The following is a 22879-nucleotide window of genomic DNA, read 5'->3' as shown; positions in this document are numbered from 1 at the left end:
TTTGGTTGCACCTTCTAAGACACAAACATCGAGTTTCAAATTTGGTTCATTTACTGGTGTGTTCATTGAATATGTATTCAAACTCATTTCCACATTGCCATTGCATGTACCATGTCAGACCATGTGGGTAATTTGTGTAAATTGGCCTCATATGCTCTCTGGAAGATTAGTAAAATTAGGAATTTGCTTGATCAAAAGTCAGCTCAGAAACGTATTATTTTTGTCACTTTACCTCTTGATTATTGTAATAGTTTACTGTTTGTCCTCCCAGTATATGAGATTCGGAAACCTCAAATGATTCAGAATTCTGCAGCTTGTTTAATTACTAGAGAGAAGTTCGATCATCTAAAATAATTATTCAGCAATAATTTAGTATTTCCAAATAGATTGTACATGTTTTGTTTTCACATAATAGTTGAAACAAATGAAATCCGCCATCAACATGTTCACCACTGTCATGTTGTCCTGGTCAAAATCAACGTGTATAAATTACAGAAACAACTAGAAGACTAAAAAGTATGGAAAGCCACAGCTGACTTAAGTGTGCAATTACTATTATTGTATGTGCAAATACTATGTTATTATGTGCATTAAATATTTTATTATGTGCAAATCTTAAGTTATTATGTGCATACTGTATTATTATAAGTACAGTTACTATTATTATATGCGCTAACACTATGTTATTATGTGCATTAAATATTTTATTATGTGCAAATCTTAAGTTATTATGTGCATACTGTATTATTATAAGTACAGATATTATTATTATATGTGCTAACACTATGTTATTATGTGCATTAAATATTTTATTATGTGCAAATCTTAAGTTATTATGTGCATACTGTATTATTATATGTACAGTTACTATTATTATATGCGCTAACACTATGTTATTATGTGCATTTAATAGTTTATTATGTGCATACTGTATTATTATATGTACAGTTACTATTATTATATGCGCTAACACTATGTTATTATGTGCAAATCTTAAGTTATTATGTGCATATTGTATTATTATATGTACAGTTACTATTATTATATGCGGTAACACTACGTCGTTATGTGCATACAGTAGTTTATTAAGGGCTTTCGTTAAGATCCCCCGCTAGAGGGCACACTTTCTCGCCGATTCAAACACGCACGCGCAGACTCGAGTTGCTGTTGTGTTATCCTTTTGTGAGCACGTCCCGCCGTCGTCTGTCATGGAGTCCCACGTCTGTTCTGTCAGATTTAGGTCTGTCAGCTTTCACAGCACGTTTCTTGACAGAGGGAGTCACTTTCTCTCATGTGCTCGACATGACTGAGGAAAATTTAATAAGTTTTCCTTTCCTTTTCTGACCCAAGAAAACATATTTCAGGATTTTTGTTGCAATATCTCAATGACACAGTCAATATCTGAAGGGGACTATTTGGTTTCTGTAAATTAAGACAATTTAAAAAACAAGACAGGAGTCAATAGACTAGTGTTAAAATCTAGTGTTTTTCTTTCAATATAAATCTCTTATAAAGATGTACAAATAAATCTTTCTCAAGTTGAGAATGAAAATTGAGGAACAACAAATATAACGAAATACAAAAAATAATATCTTCCCTGAGAACTTACAGGAATTGACTGATTCAAAGAAAAGCAAGTTTAGTACTGATCAGAGTTGATTTTGGAACTGTTCTATAATTTAAAGTTGTAATTTAACGTAGACAGACGTCTTTCATACTAACTGCTAATTCTTCTACTTGCACAGAACAAGTTATTTAGAGGTACAGTTGTGAACCATTGTGACGTGGTATAAGTATGAACAACGCATTCAAACTTAATGATTAATTAAAAAAAAATTGCACTGCTACTCCATTTGAAAAAAAAATTGATGCAGGACTGACAGTAGAAAAAAAAATTGCTGTCACTCTGACTGGGAAAAAAAATTGCTCCCATACCTACTTCCTCCATACCCCCCCCCCCCCAGAAATCAAACGGTTCTCCCCTTAGTTACGGTGGATCTCGATCTAGACGTCACTAGGCGATCTAGTTGCCGCACGAGTTGGACCCCCTGTCAGCTCCCAGGCCCGGCCCGCCCCAAAGCTTCCCGGCACCGACTTCTTAAATCAAGTCGGTCATACCCAATCTTCTGACACCAAAACTTATTAAATTTTCCTCAGTCATGTCGAGCACATGAGAGAAAGTGACTCCCTCTGTCAAGAAACGTGCTGTGAAAGCTGACAGACCTAAATCTGACAGAACAGACGTGGGACTCCATGACAGACGACGACGGGACGTGCTCACAAAAGGATAACACAACAGCAACTCGAGTCTGCGCGTGCGTGTTTGAATCGGCGAGAAAGTGTGCCCTCTAGCGGGGGATCTTAACGAAAGCCCTTAATAAACTACTGTATGCACATAACGACGTAGTGTTACCGCATATAATAATAGTAACTGTACATATAATAATACAGTATGCACATAATAACTTAAGATTTGCACATAATAACATAGTGTTAGCGCATATAATAATAGTAATTGTACATATAATAATACAGTATGCACATAATAACTTAAGATTTGCACATAATAAAATATTTAATGCACATAATAACATAGTGTTAGCGCATATAATAATAGTAACTGTACATATAATAATACAGTATGCACATAATAACTTAAGATTTGCACATAATAAACTATTTAATGCACATAATAACATAGTGTTAGCACATATAATAATAGTAACTGTACATATAATAATACAGTATGCACATAATAACTTAAGATTTGCACATAATAACATAGTGTTAGCGCATATAATAATAGTAACTGTACATATAATAATACAGTATGCACATAATAACTTAAGATTTGCACATAATAAAATATTTAATGCACATAATAACATAGTGTTAGCGCATATAATAATAGTAACTGTACATATAATAATACAGTATGCACATAATAACTTAAGATTTGCACATAATAAACTACTTAATGCACATAATAACATAGTGTTTGCACATACAATAATAGTAACTGTACATAAACTATTCAATGCACATAATAACATAGTGTTTGCACATACAATAATAATAACTGTACATAATAAACTATTAAATGCACATACTAACATAGTGTTTGCACATACAATAATAGTAACTGTACATAATAAACTATTAAATGCACATACTAACATAGTGTTTGCACATACAATAATAGTAACTGTACATAATAAACTATTTAATGCACATAATAACATAGTGTTTGCACATATAGTAATAGTAACTGTACATAGAATAATACAGTATGCACATAATAATTTAAGGTAAGCACATAATAAACTATTGAATGCACATAATAACATAGTATTTGCACATACAATAATAGTAATTGCACACTTAAGTCAGTTGTGGCTTTCCATAAAAAAGCGTGAGAACTGGTAAATACAATTTCAAGTTGAAATGATGTTTTACAGAGACTGTAAAATGTTTTACAGTTGCAATTAGAGTTTGTTGTGTTTACCGATGCCATGTAGGACAGGTAATTCATTTTCCCATTTCGCATAAAGAAATTTCATTTTGAGGGGGAGGAGGTTAAACTAAAATGAAGAAATTACGTTTCCTGTGCGTCAGTTTTAAAATGACATGACCCCTTACATTTTACTGTGCCATGTCCAGTTTCCTGTATGAACACAAGAAGCTAATCCCTCTGTTTACTAATCATTCACACCTATTAACTCTGGAGGAAGAAAAACCAATGTGAACTTAGTAAAAAGGAACCAGCCTGTGGACTTTAATGGTTTTAATACAACATGCTGCGTAGAGCTCCGGTAGACTAGTGGTGACTGACAATAAGCGATGCTATTGTACTCGTCAAAGATGTACTTGTGTCAATCCTCTTCGTGTCATTTCTCAGGTGGAAGATACAGTACTCATTTAGATGGCACAACTTGGTGGCTGACTCAGCTTTTGGGAAGATATTAACACATTCAACCTGTTTGAAGAAGTGATAGCTCCGTAATTCTGAGACAATGGTGAGTATGTTCTGGTACATACCCTCAAAGTTAAGCAAGCCACCTGGGTTTACCTTGAGAATATGCTGATTGCTCCTCTGAAGCATACACCATTCTATTTCAACTGTGAACCCAAACAAACCTTTGTGTCGATGCAGCAACTTTTGGATGTTTGTATTGAACATTCTTAATAACTTAAATGATGGATCTACAAGTATATGTTTTCAATAACGGAGCAAAGTACCAAAGATGGGCGGCCTACAAAGTAGTGGTGTTGGGAGAGCAGGTAACATGGCAGGTGTTGAGCGGATTATTGACTCGATCAGGACCTACATATGGGCAGTCCTGTAGGCACAGGCCCAAACAAGAACATGTATGGTGGGAAACGGTATATTTTTCAACATGCCAAATTAGTTTCTGGCCAGTGTGGAATATGCCATTTCATCCCCATTGAACCTTCCTTCAACAATTTGGCGTTATCAGGATGTATTGCAGTATTCTGGCTCTAAGGTGGCTCTACATAGCTCTGAGCGACTTGCTGTTGCTCATCAGCTAGGCTGTCAGCTTCAACAACGAGATTGTCATCACCACAGAAGACCAGACGTTGGGTGCCAATAGCAAGATTATGTAGCTGACACCACACCAAACAGCACTGCTGAAACAGGAGAAACAAGCTTAGTGGAGCCCCAGCCAGCTGGTCCCATCATCCCAACAGTTTCCATGACAGTCCCAACAGTTCCTGTCATCCCAACCTCCAAGCCATCACAGGTCTTGGCCAAGCACTCTCTGGTTTCTGTTGGAACCATGGAATACAAATGATGAAAACTGCTTTCGCTTCTTAAAAGCAAACAAGAAACAAGGAGAATTCTCACCACTGCAAGGACAAGAGCCCACATATTTTCACCCTGACACCCAGCCGTGTTTCCCAGAAAACTGATCAGCCAGCTCACAATAGAGCCAATAATGCCTGGGAGTGCAGCAACTGCCAGCCTGGGAGTATGGGTGTTCAACGAATTGTTCACTATCCACTATTAGTTCATAAAATTTCCACTCACAGAGTCAAAAAATAACAACCAAGTAATTTTTGACTGTGAGTAGAGATTTTCATTTGTAACTATGAACCCAGAGACTATGAATATTCATTCTCGCATAATCTGTTCCTATAGACTATAGTGGTCTGAGACTGAATGTATTCATTCCACCATAGAAATACATATCCATAGATTGTAGATAATATGGGTGAATGAATCAATAAATCTACATTATCTGCAATCTCTAAGAGATCACAGTCCTCTCCTTCCTCTCTGCACGATTCACTAAATTCTGAATCACATAATCCAAAGTCAGATTCATCGTCTGTGGCAACAGCTGATGTAGCTTTCCAACTCTTAGCGAACGTAGACCCACAAATTCATCATAGCAGAAAGTTTTGTCGCATAACTATCCCTCTTGAAAACTGTGTATTTGCTTTATTTCAATTTCCATCCACACAGTGACACGGAGCGGTTTCGTCTTCCTTCAGTCTTTACAAATATGTACTGAAGCCCCCCCCCCCCATAAAGCCCTACCCGTATTCCCTACCGTGGTGTATTGAGTATCGTCTCTGACTGTTTGTGTAAGAAATCTGACCATGATGAAGAGAACTATGGCTAAACATGTCTTACAGTGCGAGTTTGTTTGACGTGGGAACGTGATATGGTAACTATACTGTATTGTGTCATCCACTATGTACCCGTGTTTGGCATGATGCAATAATTTTCCAGATACAGCAATGGCAACAAAAATGCTACATTTCTAAGAGTATTACAACATGACAGGTTGAAAGCAATCAGATTACGCATTTTTTACAAAAAATAACCTATCGTACTGAAGATATTTTACGAAGTGTACCTGCCTTCTTTATTAGTTAAAACTCCATTTTCAGAGTAGTTTATATGTTTTCCGTCAGTTTGTTTTGATCATGGCCACACACATGGGGAACTCCGGTAAATTGATCGGGAAACCAGCTAACATTTATCGGCTTTAATACCAGCCTTTAAAAAACAGTGTCTGTTTCGTCTTGTGCTTCGGAAGCTCATTGCCGCCTTCTAAATATCGCCACATACTTTATAAATACAACGTGGAACTGTCTCAAACACGTTAAAAGTTTCATACACTTCGAACAGTAAACTTTACAACAATGATTAAATGATTGAGTATGATATCGTGGCGGAAAAAGACGCATGCGCTGAATGCGTAAAATGAGTCTGAATGTCTAAGACGTTCTGATTAGACAAGACAAAAATAATTAGAGAAATTCAGCCAATCATGTGTTTGCTAACATAATTTCATAAAGTAAATGCTGTATGCTACGTCATATGTAGACGTGATATCAACATTGACAACAACACGTAGCGAGCTAGCTCTGTGTTGCTTGACTTGAACGAGATGTCCGAGAGTAAAATAGGTAACACAAGATCAGATTCATGTAGGTTAAATTGGATATATCTTTGAATAAATGTTATTATTTACTCCAAATTTCAATTGGTCATAAGGACCGATACGTTGTTGTAATTCTGAAAAACTGTCGGTCCGAACGGAAATCTGTTGGTCTCGGGCCGAAGGACCGGCGTTAATTTCGCACGCTGGTGTGTACGTTCATTTGGTGACAGTAAAATACACCATGTTTGTACATTCATTTGGTGACAGTAAAATACACCATGTGTATGGACGTTCATTTGGTGACAGTAAAATACACCATGTGTGTACGTTCATTTGGTGACAGTAAAATACACAATGTTTGTACATTCATTTGGTGACAGTAAAATACACCGTGTGTGTACGTTCATTTGGTGATAGTAAAATACACCATGTGTATGTACGTTCATTTGGTAACAGTAAAATACACCATGTTTGTACATTCATTTGGTGACAGTAAAATACACCATGTGTATGTACGTTCAATTGGTGACAGTAAAATACACCATGTGTGTACGTTCATTTGGTGACAGTAAAATACACCATGCGTGTACGTTCATTTGGTGATAGTAAAATACACCATGTGTATGTACGTTCATTTGGTAACAGTAAAATACACCATGTGTATGTACGTTCGTTTGGTGACAGTAAAATACACCATGTTTGTACATTCATGTGGTGACAGTAAAATACACCATGTGTATGTACGTTCATTTGGTAACAGTAAAATACACCATGTGTATGTACGTTCATTTGGTGACAGTAAAATACACCATGTGTATGTATTTCATTTGGTGACAGTAAAATACACCATGTGTATGTACGTTCATTTGGTGACAGTAAAATACACCATGTGTATGTATTTCATTTGGTGACAGTAGAATACACCATGTGTGTATGTTCATTTGGTGACAGTAAAATACACCATGTGTATGTACGTTCATTTGGTGACAGTAAAATACACCATGTGTATGTATTTCATTTGGTAACAGTAGAATACACCATGTGTATGTACGTTCATTTGGTGACAGTAAAATACACCATGTTTGTACGTTCATTTGGTGACAGTAAAATACACCATGTGTATGTACGTTCATTTGGTAACCATAAAATACACCATGTGTATGTACGTTCATTTGGTGACAGTAAAATACACCATGTGTATGTACGTTCATTTGGTGACAGTAAAATACACCATGTGTATGTATTTCATTTGGTGACAGTAGAATACACCATGTGTGTATGTTCATTTGGTGACAGTAAAATACACCATGTGTATGTACGTTCATTTGGTGACAGTAAAATACACCATGTGTATGTATTTCATTTGGTAACAGTAGAATACACCATGTGTATGTACGTTCATTTGGTGACAGTAAAATACACCATGTTTGTACGTTCATTTGGTGACAGTAAAATACACCATGTGTATGTACGTTCATTTGGTGACAGTAAAATACACCATGTTTGTACATTCATTTGGTGACAGTAAAATACACCATGTGTATGTACGTTCATTTGGTGACAGTAAAATACACCATGTGTATGTATGTTCATTTGGTGACAGTAAAATACACCATGTGTATGTACGTTCATTTGGTAACAGTAAAATACACCATGTGTGTACGTTCATTTGGTGACAGTAAAATACACCATGTTTGTACATTCATTTGGTGATAGTAAAATACACCATGTGTATGTACGTTCATTTGGTGACAGTAAAATACACCATGTGTGTACGTTCATTTGGTGACAGTAAAATACACCATGTGTGTACGTTCATTTGGTGACAGTAAAATACACCATGTGTATGTTCGTTCATTTGGTGACAGTAAAATACACCATGTGTGTACGTTCATTTGGTGATAGTAAAATACACCATGTGTGTACCATGAAGTTCTACAATGCAATTAAACATGTGTAACTATGTAAAGTATTATAGTTGTATACATATGAGTTTAGAGTAGTACTGTGTCCATTTATTATCGTTGATTATCAATTCTATGTTTAGAAGTCTAACCTATAATAACCCACCCTATTAGAGCAATGCGAAATTGTTTTCTGTGAGGGACTTTTTATAATGTCATCATATGGCACATGCATCTCTCAGACACAGAATTAGAGTAACTTAACCACTACCACAAAAGTGTAAGAATTCTGTGTAATGCTTCTACTTTGTACATTGGACGCTCTGTTTTGTACTAAATGGATTTCTTTAACGTGCATTGGAAACTCGAAATGAGATTATCGTAAAATATCCAGGCATCAAGGACAAAGTATCTCGCACTGAATCTTGAATTGTCTGTATAAACTCATTATTTGACCAGGTTTTACCATAATTATCTTACTATATCAATGTCCTGATAGGGATTCTACCATGATCATTCTCTAATGTAGACAACAGACGATATCATGGCTCATAAAAGAAAGGCAGTTATAACTTGACCTCGTTTATCTCCTCTAAACCTATTTTCCAATCATATTTTTTTGATTGTCAAAGGTAACATTTTATGTTTTGATCGTTTTGAGGGTGGAGGGGATCTTCTTAAATCATAAAAGTGGATAAATCGTTAGCGCGCTTTGTTACAGTCTTAGGGTGGATAGATTATTAGGGACTTTGTTAGGTTTATTGTTAAAGTTTAACAATGGAGAGATCGTTAATGATTTTGTTGATGTCTGAAAATGGATAGATCTTTGTAAAGTTTTTTTTTGTTAGGGACCGGTCATTTTTAACAGGGGTGTGTTCTGGAGTTGGCCATAAGTTTCTCAAGCTAACTCCGACCCGACCCCCCTCCCCACCACCACCACCACCACCACCACCACCACCACCACCGCTATAGAGCATGTACAATTTTGTTATCTGAAATCTATGGGACATACGTGTATATCATTCCCAGTACACAGCATAAATCTGACAAATTCATTACATGCACTTAATCCAACATAAATTTGGTAAATATTGACAAAAAGAAACATGATTAATTTGTAATGCTATTTACGGCAAATGTTCGTGGTATTACACAGTATAGAATCAAATACAATGCTCTGTGCAGTGTATTAATACCAACTGTACATCATTTTTACCTCCCGTAAGGGTACGGGAGGTTTTAAAGGGGAAGGTGTGTCTGTGTGTCTGTCCGTCTGTCTGTCTGTCTGTCTGTCTGTCTGTGTGTCTGTGTCATCATTTCTAAAAATCGGCTGGCTCAATTGTAATGACATTTGGGATATATAATCTTTAGGGTAATAGCTAGACCTGATAAGGTTTTGAGCCAGATATGTTAATGTTTAATTAGAGAAATTTGCATATTAATGAAATCAACTAATTACGCAATATCTTAGACTGCATACTTCAATTTCAATATAATTTAGTATATTCATTCAACATAACAACATACATTTGTCCTATAAAATTCGTTGATGTATCTTACGGCGTTAATGAATAATTTGCATAATTAATTATTTTTGGTAATTAGGCTATATCTTAAGAATACATACTTCAAATTCAACATAATTTAGTACATACGTTAACCATAAGAAAACACATACGTCCTATCAAGTTTGTTGATGCACTGTACAGTGTTAATGAATAATTTGCATAATTAATGATTTTCGGTAATTAGGCTATATCTTAAGAATACATACTTCAATTCCAATATAATTCAGTACACACGTTAACCATAACAATCACATATGTCCTGTAAAGCTTGTTGGTGTACCTTTCAGTGTTAATGAATAATTTGCATAATTAATGATTTTCGGTAATTAGGCTATATCTTAAGACTGCATACTTCAATTTCAATACAATTTAGTACATACGTTAATCATAACAAAGCATATATGTCCTATAAAATCTTTTATATAGCTTAGTTTTAATGAAAAATTTGCATAATTAATGATTTTAGGTAACTAGGTTGTATCTTAAAAATGCAAGCTTCAAATTTCGCATAATGTGATACGTACATCATAATAATACGCACCTGTCCTATGAAGTTTGTTGCTACAACTTTTTCCTTTAATGAGTATTTTGAATAATGAATGGTATTTAGTAATTAAGCAGTATCATAGACTCTTACATACATTAACCTAAGAAAGCACGCTTGTCCAAAAAACAAAGCCTGTTACCATAGTTTTTTAGTTTAATTTATTTACATAATTAGTGATTTCCTTACGGGAGGCATTCAGTTTAAATCTGGTCAGTTTTTGTATGACTCTTTTTAATACATTCAGATATAGGCAATACATAACACGTCTAAAATTTCATGAAGTGCCCCTCCCCATTTCAAGTATTGTTGTTGTTGTTGTTGTTGTTGTTGTTGTTGTTGTTGTTGTTGTTGTTGTTGTTGTTGTTGATGTTTTTAAAAAGCTTCATAGTGGACAGAGTGTTGAGGGTTTTTGGTTAAAGTCTACAATTGTATCATATCTTTCAGATCAGCAAAGCTTGTATGTAGTGAAGGATAACTGCATATGAGACGATGTATGTGGTATGAACTGGAACGTAGACTTTATTTATCAAAGCCCTGAGTTCGGCCAGACGGCCTCCCTCCAAGGCCAGAGCCTGCATTTGACTGCCTTAAATTTTACAAATAACTTTACAGGAAAACTTGGAATGTCTATTGTCTAAACATGACTATATGTAAATACGTGAATGACGCTTATGTCCGCGAATTTGAAACAAAAGGGCACCTTGAGGACAATTGTTTTTCAGACATGCTATCTTTTAAAATACTAAACATGTAGAGTCATGACGATTGTATAGATCAATTGGGATTTTGTTAAAGTCTAAACGTTGGAAATAATTTATCTGAGAAATTGTCAAGGATGGTAAGACTGGAGTATGAACGGACTGTCCATCATTTTGAATTTCTATAGACAGCTTTAAACTCTAGAGAGTAGATAAGGAATGTGCATGTACACTGTACTACTACAATGCTGAAAGGTTCCACACAGATGACGATTGCATTTTAATTTTTTCTTATATATCTGTGGTACTTTCTATAGCTTACAAACTAAAGCTAAACAAGTTAACACACTTACGCTATGGTAGTTGGTGTCCCTGGGTAATTTTAAATCTCTGGATAATATTCATCCGGGTCTTATTCGAGGTTACCACTCATATAGCAACACTGATTTGACATTGGATGACAGTACACAGTGATGTTTTGAATATATCTCCTGTGTGCATCTCAGCTATATGTAGTCATTTGTTCTCCTATGGTAGATAAATGTTTAATGAGACGACATATTCACGACCTAATCGTTCACAGTGGAATGATCAAAGATGTATAAATGAGCAAACTCTACACTTCCCTCGAATAATATATCACATACAGAGGTCCAACTAATACGTCCAGGTGGCGTGTTAAAACCTTTTATCGTAACTTGACACAATAAGCTGTAGTCTTCAAACTTGCTAAGCATAATTGATGTTTATAAAAGATATTTATTATCAGGTTTTTGACATTGTGTGCAGCATGTGTCAATCAAGGTGGCAGTTCTTGTTATTTTCATATTGATCGTGTTGGCCTACGTCAAGGAAGTCAATTTCTATAGAATTACTAATTAGGTAATTGTAAGAACGTGGCTTTCATAAACTCGATGCACCCCAAAACGTGGCTTTCATAAACTCGATGCATCCCCAAAAAACTCTTTCATTACGCTAAGAGCACTAAACAATATTTTTGTACATAATAAGCGTTGTCTTTCTATATAACTAATCTTGTTAGCCAATAAGCGTTGTCTTTCTATGTAACTAATCTTGTTAGCCAATAAGCGTTGTCTTTCTATGTAACTAATCTTGTTAGCCAATAAGCATTGTCTTTCTATGTAACTAAACTTGTTGGCCAATAAGCGTTGTCTTTCTATGTAACTAATCTTGTTGGCCAATAAGCGCTGTCTTTCTATATAACTAATCTTGTTAGCCAATACGCGTTGTCTTTCTATATAAATAACCTTGTCAGCCAATAAGCGTTGTCTTTCTATATAACTAATCTTGTCAGCCAATACGCGTTGTCTTTCTATGTAACTAATCTTGTTGGCCAATAAGCGCTGTCTTTCTATATAACTAATCTTGTTAGCCAATACGCGTTGTCTTTCTATATAACTAACCTTGTCAGCCAATAAGCGTTGTCTTTCTATATAACTAATCTTGTCAGCCAATAAGCGTTGTCTTTCTAAATAACTAATCTTGTCGGCCCATAAGCGTTGTCTTTCTATATAACTAAATTTGTTAGCCAATAAGCGTTGTCTTTCTACATCACTGAAATCTAGTTAGCCAATAAGCATGCATTGCCTTTCTATATCAGTGCAACCTTCTTAGCCAATAACCCTAGACATTTCCAATCATTATGAGCAAATCGTCATTAATCATGTTGAAACCTAGTCCTGTTTTTGACGAAGGAAGGGTATGAACAAATGTAACCTACTCTGTTATGTATCGTGATGTTATTATTTGGTGAACGGTCGTCCACGAGTAAATAGCATGTAAACATGCCATTCACATCAGGATCTACATTAAAAAAAGATATACGATGTACCGTAACTTTTGTACAACACCCCTCTACCTATTATATTGCACACAGACACATAAGATTTGAACATTGAAAGATGTTCCGTAATGTTGGATAAAACCTGCCTTCTTTTCAGACATACAGGTTCTGTGCAGTAACAGAGATTGGATACATTGTAATTTGTATACATAATAGTATCCTTGACTATAAACTATTCTCTGCCCATACATGTATACATATAGTATCCTTGACTATAAACTGTTCTCTGCCCATACATGTATACATAATAGTATCCTTGACTATAAACTGTTCTCTGCCCATACATGTATACATATAGTATCCTTGACTATAAACTGTTCTCTGCCCTACATGTATACATATAGTATCCTTGACTATAAACTGTTCTCTGCCCATACATGTATACATATAGTATCCTTGACTATAAACTGTTCTCTGCCCATACATGTACATAATAGTATCCTTGACTATAAACTGTTCTCTGCCCATACATATACATATAGTATCCTTGACTATAAACTATTCTCTGCCCATACATGTATACATATAGTATCCTTGACTATAAACTGTTCTCTGCCCATACATGTATACATAATAGTATCCTTGACTATAAACTGTTCTCTGCCCATACATGTACATAATAGTATCCTTGACTATAAACTGTTCTCTGCCCATACATGTACATATAGTATCCTTGACTATAAACTGTTCTCTGCCCATACATGTACATAATAGTATCCTTGACTATAAACTATTCTCTGCCCATACATGTATACATATAGTATCCTTGACTATAAACTTGTCTCTGCCCATACATGTATACATAATAGTATCCTTGACTATAAACTGTTCTCTGCCCATACATGTATACATACAGTATCCTTGTTGAGACATTATGTACCTAGAGAACTTAGGATTATAAAATGTCTACAGGTTTGTAGGTAGGTTGGCCATATCACTGTTAATGTATTCATTAGTTTTTATCCTTCAAATTCTGCATTATGTAGAGACTTCATACTAATCTCACTGATGATGTGATCTTTCGACAGGTGTAACTTGTAACGACGACGAAGAACGCTTACAAAACGATCTATTCAAAGAATACAAACGTCTTGTATGTCCAACACCAAATAGCTCCACTCCACTGATTGTTCAATTTGGTGTATCGCTCACTCACCTTCTTGATGTGGTAAGTCGTGCAGCTTCTCCTTGCGGCACTATCCTGGTTATTTGTAACATTTATGGGGCCTTCAGTAATTACCTTCCTAAAGAGAATAAGGGGGCCTTCAGTAATTACCTTCCTAAAGAGAATAAGGGGGCCTTCAGTAATACCTTCCTGAAGAGAATAAGGAAAAAAGACAGAGGCTTGGTGGCACAACAGGAAATTCATCATTTATTGGAACTCCACCACTCAAGTTAGTACAGAACTATAAATTTTCAAGTCCATGGGTAAGAAGAATAAACAATAACATAAATAATACAATGACTTAATGCCAAGTGAGAACTTAAAAGCGTTTTTAACTGGTTTGTGTGAAAGGTACCTTTTACTAACAGTAGAAGGAGAGATAACCATAATGTAGTTACTGGTTGAAAGGTAAAGGGTGGGGAAAACGAACAAGACTACACAGTCGATGAGAAAGTATTCTGGTAATTGACGCATGCGAGATGGATAGAGGTCAGAGCAGGTCACAGCTGGGAATTAACATTTCATGAAATATTTACAACCAATTACCCTCATAAAGAGAATAGGGACCAAAAACAGAGGTTTGGCTGCAAAACCGGAAGTTCATGATTTATTGGAACTCCATCAAACCAAGGGCGGCCAAACCAAATGAGAAATACAAAATATTAATGATAATATAATATTAATTTTCTTTTTTTTAAAAAAAAAAAAAAACTAATTTTAAACATTTAAAGGCAAGGTAGTTTCAGAACCTTGAAAGACCAAATGTCCCTAAGTCTGGCAACAGTTTGGATCTATTATAATGTCTTTGTCGTTTCGAGAGGAATTTTTGAAACTAACTGTTTTGTTGTCTGCAAGAATTTCTATGTCTGTATTGCATTGGTGTAAATTTAATTCAAGATGAACGGGTATTGTTACGTGAAACTGTGTGATGATAGGTGTGGATTGATATATTCATGGGTCTCCGTTGCTTCATTGAATGGTGCATACATACATTTTCAGTTTAGCAGAAAATACATGTGTCCAAGCAATTGGGACTGTGTCGAAGTCAGTGTAATTAAGTGAACCCAAAATAGGTTTTATGTATCAACATCATCACGGATTATTATATCACAGTTCCAAGCCACGATTTTAGTCTAGCGTTGCCATCGTCTCACAAATGTACAGTGTACCATCGAGTCATTGACGCCATCTTGCCTGCATATAACCTTTGGTCTCATGTCTATAGTGATTTCATTGTATTCTGATGGAATTCAACATTATACAGGGATTTTTCTTACTGAAATGTATACTCAATAGACACAAAGGGAGATCTAAATATATAGTATATAGTATATGTATACTCAATAGACCCAAAGGGAGATCTAAATATATAGTATATAGTATATGTATACTCAATAACGTTTCGGATTTGGTCTGATCTTGGAATAATCGTACAGAATAATTACTCCAAGGTCTGATTGAAACGCTAGCGCAGGCAGTGACAGGGGACGGCCGCTGAGGGCAGCCTTCCGCTTTGTCTTAAATTCATATACTAGAAATCAAATTGTGATTTGAAAGTCAGACATATATTACGAACTAAGTTTTGTCGAGCTTTCAAACTTTATTTTATCGTTATCAATGTACCAAGCAACTTACACACGAATCTAATTAACAATCAACAAGATATTGCTTAATTAGTCGATTTCATTGATATGCAAATTTACCTAATTAACATGAACAGATCTCGTTAAAAACTAATCAGTTCCAGCCATTATTCCTAACAGTACATGTACCAAATTTGATGACACAAACAGAAACACAGATAGACGGACGGACGGACGGACGGACGGACGGACGGACGGACGGACGGACGGACGGACGGACGGACGGACGGACAGACAGACAGACAGACAGACAGACAGACAGACAGACAGACAGACAGACAGACAGACAGACAGACAGACAGACAGACAGACAGACAGACAGACAGACAGACAGACAGACTGACTGACTGACTGACACACAGACACACAGACAGTCATCGGCTTGCAAATCAGAGGATGAAGGAATTACATGTACCAAGTGAAGACAACAGTACTTTATTTGGTATAGCATTTACAGAAGGTATTGTCTACCCTTGCAAGTCAATGGGAAAGCCAAGGGCAAAGTCAATGATTTATGTCGTACAAGCATTTGAGCTTGAAATAATGATGAAACCTAGAAACTATCACATGTCGAGTAATTTGTTCCAACTCTCACAACTTTTGAGCAAACATGATGAACTATTTTCTGACGGATCGATGACTTCATTTTGTAAACGGGGTGCTACTTGTTCTTCGAATGATTTAGATGACACACTAAATCATTCGAAGTACATGTATGAATAGAGACAATAATACAAGTATTTCAATACTGAGTTCAGTGATCAACAAATAGTTCATGCCGTATGTGATTTGAATTATAATAAGATGAAGTTGTTATTCTTGTGTACAAAATTGTATTTCATATACTGTACTTCGTAATGGTATGATCCATATACCTGAAGTACATAATGTATCCATAGCAATCATTGACAGAAATCTAACATTTTAGTTTCTAACTCCTGTAGATTAAGTTTTAGTTTTTCTTACACAACCAATGCAAGCCATGTTTACAAGTGTAATTATACCAGACTAAATTACACTGACAAGTAGAGCTTTGATGTTGTGGTAAATGTTAAAGGTTTAGTTTGTAGTTTTACATAAGTTAGAATCCAAAACTATAACTTTTACCTAAAAATCAAAGCTCTACTTATCAGTGAATTTTTGGGCTTGATTTGGTCTCTAAATTTGTTGTCGCCTGAAATATTTGATTTTGAGGTATATATTAATTGTTTGGTTCGTTATAAAGTTATGGTTTCTATATTTTTTTTATTTTATGACAAACATTGATGTTTTCATTCATTTGGAACAGTTTCTACATTTGTTGTTGCAGTAAAAGTTATAATTATGAAGTAAACATTAAAGATTGCAATTGGTTTGTATTTAAAATGTACTGTTTCTATAGACTAGGAAGTTGAGCTGTGATTTGTTCAAAGTTTTTTTGCATTTCTTTGTTACACTGATCTTAAAATGTCGATGTTGAGTAAACTTCTGTGGCTTCATCAAAACTTCAGTTGCTCTGTGTATGTCTTAGTACCTAACTGTGCATGTGTGTGTTGCTGTTGTGTCACTCAGTTGGAATGACCGGTCAGCATTGATAAGGATCTCATATCCAGTTACTTCTAATGTTGTTTTGTTTGCCCAGTAAAGTGTATAAGGTAATACTGTAGAATGATAGTAATACCTAAAGAGGAGGCAAAAATCAGAACTTCTGTCACAAACTTGACATTGGTTTCATTAATGAAATACATATGGACTTTGGAAGTGTGTTTGTGTTTGTGTTTGTGTTTGTGTTTGTGTTTGTGTTTGTGTTTGTGTTTGTGTTTGTGTTTGTGTTTGTGTTTGTGTTTACATGTTTTTTATACTATACAGTTTCATTGTGTTGTCTAATTTTATCACCAGGATGTCAGGAATCAAATCATTAGCTGCAGTTTGTGGATATATCAGGTATGTAAATAACAACACCGTTGACATATATATCATACATTCATACAGTCATACAGTGTTGGCAGTAACAGTATATCCTCATATTTATAGACGCGGTGACGAATACAAATCTATAGCTATCACGTGATTTGATATTACCTATGGGATCCTACTACACCAAAGGGATTTTATCACACATTATGTGTCTCTATGACGAACACGCAATTCAACAAACACGAGTGGCGTACTTTGCAATGTGATGGTGTTTGTATCGTAACATTGTGAATGATTTTATGGTGACGGGGATATGGGAATTGGGTTTACTCTCATAACATTGTGAATGATTTTATGGTGACGGGGATGGGAATTGGGTTTACTCTCACCTGTGACTGACCTTTCCAACTAAGTATAACTGTGACAAGGTCATCCACACCAAACAATGTCTTACTAGAGGCGCACACCTCGGCAAACAGCTAGCATTTCTCCTTAAAGTGAGTGCCTCCAAGAGTTTGAATTTGATCGCCGTTGCGAAATGCCCATGGCTTCAGCAAACCCTTCAATACAACGGAAATCCGTAATCAGCTCACCACCAAAATATAATCAATCAGTCTTGTCGCAGATGCAGTATGCAACAAATAGAAAGAGACCTATTAACCTGATATCGACATTGTCAATTGATATAGTTAGAGGGCCTAATAACCTGATATCAAATATACCACGGTACTTGTATAATATCCTATACGCCAATTAACGGTTTTGAATATACCATGGAACTATCTGTAAGCTATGCATAATTACAAACAATTACATTGAAATACATCATTTCAAATGTTTGTATTTGTTATCAGCACTGTTATTTTGTCAGATGATAAATGTTTGTATTTGTTATCAGCATTGTTATTTTGTCAGATGATAACTATGTACTTGTTATCAGCACTGTTATTTTGTCAGATGATAACTGTGTATTTGTTATCAGCACTGTTATTTTGTCAGATGATAACTATGTACTTGTTATCAGCACTGTTATTTTGTCAGATGATAACTGTGTATTTGTTATCAGCACTTATTTTGTCAGATGACAACTGTGTATTTGTTATCAGCACTTATTTTGTCAGATGATAACTGTGTATTTGTTATCAGCACTGTTATTTTGTCAGATGATAAATATGTGTATTTGTTATCAGCACTTATTTTGTCAGATGATAAATATGTGTTCTTTTGTTGTTGTAGGAATGGAAGGATTATCGGTTGACTTGGAATGCAAGTGATTATGGCAATAAAACGTCATTAGTAATACCTTTGAAAAAACTTTGGTATTCAGACATGGCACTTTATAAGAGGTAAAAGTCTTCCCTTGTATGTCAATATATTATTTTGTTGCTATGTAACTACTACAAATAATTTGTTGCTATGTAGCTACTAACATAATTTTGTTGCTACGTAGCTATTAATATTATTTTGTTTCTATGTAGCTATTAATATAATTTTGTTGCTAGACGCATGTAGCTACTACATATTATTTTGTTGCTATGTATCTACTACATACTATTTTGTTGCTATGTAGCTACTACATATTATTTTGTTGCTGTGTAGCTACTACATATTATTTTGTTGCTATGTAGCTGCTACATATAATTTGGACCGTTTCTAATCTTGTGTTAATTATCTATTCGGTTTCTTCTAGCGCAGACTTACAACGTCAACAGTACCCCAAAGTAACGGACCCTACAATAACTTGTCGTGTGTTCAGTAACGGAGTAGTTGTTGCAGTGACTCCTGGAATATATAAACTTCCGTGTGTTATGAATATGGAACATTTTCCATTTGACAAGCAATACTGTACCATGAAATTTGGAACCTGGGCATATGTGAATTCTGAACTTGATGTGGTCCTTATGAATGATCACGTGACCATCGAGAATTACATAGAAAATAGAGAGTGGACAATATCCAATTCAACAGCATGGAAAGATCAAGAGTATTATCAGGAAATCGATGACGCCTTTCCAATCGCTTACTTTGATATTGTTTTGGCGCGAAAACCGACCTATTACGTCATCAACCTGATCGTTCCTTGTTTAATGTTGTCTGTACTTACCCTTGTTGTGTTTTATCTACCTCCTGATTGTGGTGAGAAGATATCTTTAAGTATATCTATTCTGTTGGCTTTTCATGTATTCAACCTACTTGTGGCTGATATTATGCCCCCAACATCTTCACCAATTCCCATGATTTCTCGATACCTACTCTTCAATATGACCTTAGTTGTGTTATCTGTTATCATGACGGCCTTTGTACTGAATATACAAAGAGGACCAGTGTCCAAGAGACCAGTTCCTCGTTGGGTAAGGACAGTTTTCGTCAGAATCGCTCCAAAATTTCTGTGTATGCATCCTAAGAGGATAAAGGGGGATAAACCGACGATGTCATCCGATAAAGATGAAGTTGATTTTGAAGGACTCACAAGTGTGTTACGTAGACGTAAGAGAGATCAGGATTACAAAAGTTATGTTAAAGGGAAAGACACGCGCCCTCACGGTGGCAAAGCAATCTGGCTGCCGAGGACAAAACTTGCAAAGGAAACAAACCCTGAAGATGTTCCGTTGAAGCGTTTTTCTGGTAACTCAAACAATGTTAACGTTCCCAATTTATATGCGAAAGATCGTTCATACGAAAGCAATGCAATCTCAGCAAACATTTCACAAAAGAAACGGAGCAGCAACTTGAGGCACACATCACGATCAAATTCAAGTGACTTTGAGAGACATGTTAGTAACTGTTTGCAAGTTATTCTCAAGTCGATGGAAGAAAAGTCAGCGGATGACGCGGTAAGTATAATAAAAACAACTGTTGAATATGTCAGAAAAATTATGTGCATAACAGTTGAAAGTATTAGAGAGAGTAGACAGACATTGCAGTTGAAAATATTAGAGAGAGTAGACAGACATACCAGTTGAAAGTATTAGAGAGAGTAGACAGACATACCAGTTGAAAGTATTAGAGAGAGTAGACAGACATACCAGTTGAAAGTATTAGAGAGAGTTGACAGACATTGCAGTTGAAAATATTAGAGAGAGTAGACAGACATTGCAGTTGAAAATATTAGAGAGAGTAGACAGACATACCAGTTGAAAGTATTAGAGAGAGTAGACAGACATACCAGTTGAAAGTATTAGAGAGAGTTGACAGACATTGCAGTTGAAAATATTAGAGAGAGTAGACAGACATACCAGTTGAAAGTATTAGAGAGAGTAGACAGACATACCAGTTGAAAGTATTAGAGAGAGTTGACAGACATACCAGTTGAAAGTATTAGAGAGAGTTGACAGACATTGCAGTTGAAAATATTAGAGTTGACAGACATACCAGTTGAAAGTATTAGAGAGAGTTGACAGACATACCAGTTGAAAGTATTAGAGAGAGTAGACAGACATTGCAGTTGAAAATATTAGAGTTGACAGACATACCAGTTGAAAGTATTAGAGAGAGTTGACAGACATTGCAGTTGAAAATATTAGAGTTGACAGACATACCAGTTGAACGTATTAGAGAGAGTTGACAGACATACCAGTTGAAAGTATTAGAGAGAGTTGACAGACATACCAGTTGAAAGTATTAGAGAGAGTTGACAGACATACCAGTTGAAAGTATTAGAGAGAGTTGACAGACATACCAGTTGAAAGTATTAGAGAGAGTTGACAGACATTGTAGTTGAAAATATTAGAGAGTTGACAGACATACCAGTTGAAAGTATTAGAGAGAGTTGACAGACATACTGGTTGATATGATAAGAGAGGGTTGACAGACATAGCAGTAGATATGATTAGAGTTGACCGACATACCAGTTGACATGATTGGAACGACTCGTGTATATAATCCATATTATCTGTTCAAACATATCTTGACTTGTGCATGGTTTAACATCGCAATTAAAAAACAGAAAAGAGACAAAAGGTGGACGGGAAATGTAAGGGATTATATTCAACAAACTATAATTTAAGAAATCGTTATATCTCAATATTTAAATCATCAAATTCATCCACATCATCAGTACTAATTATAATAAATTGTTGTCTATATTTTCATCTCAGATAAAAGAAGAATGGAAATTTGTGGCGATCGTGTTCGACAGGATTTTATTAGTTTTCTTTTCAGTTGTATGTTTAATGGGTACAATAGGAATTCTCTTTTCGGCTCCCTTAGATTCCTTATTTCCAAAAGGTATAGATCAGAACTTTCCACAATAGTTATGTCGATGTTACAGTATTGTTTTGTGAACACAATATGTAATGTGATTTTCCAGTACCTTTTTACTCCAGAAAGAAATTATAGTTGTACTTTCTGTTTGATACCAATATAATACTTAACTAATCTACAATAATAAGTGATTTGAGGGCAATACTATAAGGTGAAACCAACTATTACTTTTTGAAATGAAAGTATACATACCTTATACATTATATGCAAGAATGCATGTTCTACTATGAAGGTTAGCTTTGTTGAAACACTAAGACTGCAATCAATTTTCTAGACTTGGTTTAAGAGAGGACGAAATACTCATTTCAATAGAGTGTGTGGCTTTCAGTTTTCCATTTTGTAAATTACTATTCACTTTATATAAACAATTAATACCAACAAAATTACGAGTCAATGTTTATGGTTTATGCAAATTCACTTATTGGGTCCTACGTTCAGCGACAGGCTTTAGTGAAGCTCGGTGTGAGACAGTAAAATTCAATGAAAAAAAGGAGAACAGAAGATACAGTAATTTACCTTGGAGGTAGTTAATTTATTATTATTCAGATTATTATTATTATTATTATTATTTAATTCTTAAAGATACACGCTAAACTACGTCTCAGTGCATTGTACAATAAATGTCAAAGCAGAAAGAACACAAATTGCTGGTTAAAAGTTTTTTCAAATAGGAAGGATAAACATTTGAGAAGACAGTCAGTGGATTAAAACAAATCACTCATTAAATAGCATCACACATTAAAATAGAATATTAACTGTCCTACAGAGAACCTGGCAACCGAGTTCTAAGATACCTCAAACAGTTTATTCTAATTGCATGCTTCGCTAGTGGCAACAAGTCCAACAAGGTCAACATACATCTTTTATATATTCAAATGTAACTGAACGCTGATCTTAATATGCAGACCTCGATAC

General features: G+C 35.3%; 1 protein-coding gene across 1 annotated transcript in view; it reads left to right on the top strand.

Annotated features, from left to right (window-relative positions):
• LOC144452786 (neuronal acetylcholine receptor subunit alpha-3-like) overlaps positions 1-21954 on the top strand; it is a 98502-nt gene extending 76548 nt beyond the window's left edge. Inside the window, exons 2-5 of the mRNA XM_078143940.1 lie at positions 14026-14165; positions 18938-19047; positions 19392-20535; positions 21799-21954. Coding sequence (XP_078000066.1) covers positions 14026-14165; positions 18938-19047; positions 19392-20535; positions 21799-21954 — 1550 coding nt within the window. The remainder of the gene's footprint in view (positions 1-14025; positions 14166-18937; positions 19048-19391; positions 20536-21798) is intronic.
• The last annotated feature ends 925 nt before the right edge of the window (positions 21955-22879 follow it).

Source organism: Glandiceps talaboti, chromosome 23, assembly GCF_964340395.1.
Source record: "Glandiceps talaboti chromosome 23, keGlaTala1.1, whole genome shotgun sequence".
Classification (NCBI taxonomy): domain Eukaryota; kingdom Metazoa; phylum Hemichordata; class Enteropneusta; family Spengelidae; genus Glandiceps; species Glandiceps talaboti.
Note: the sequence above shows the minus strand (reverse complement) of the source record. Positions and strands in the feature narration are given on the sequence as shown.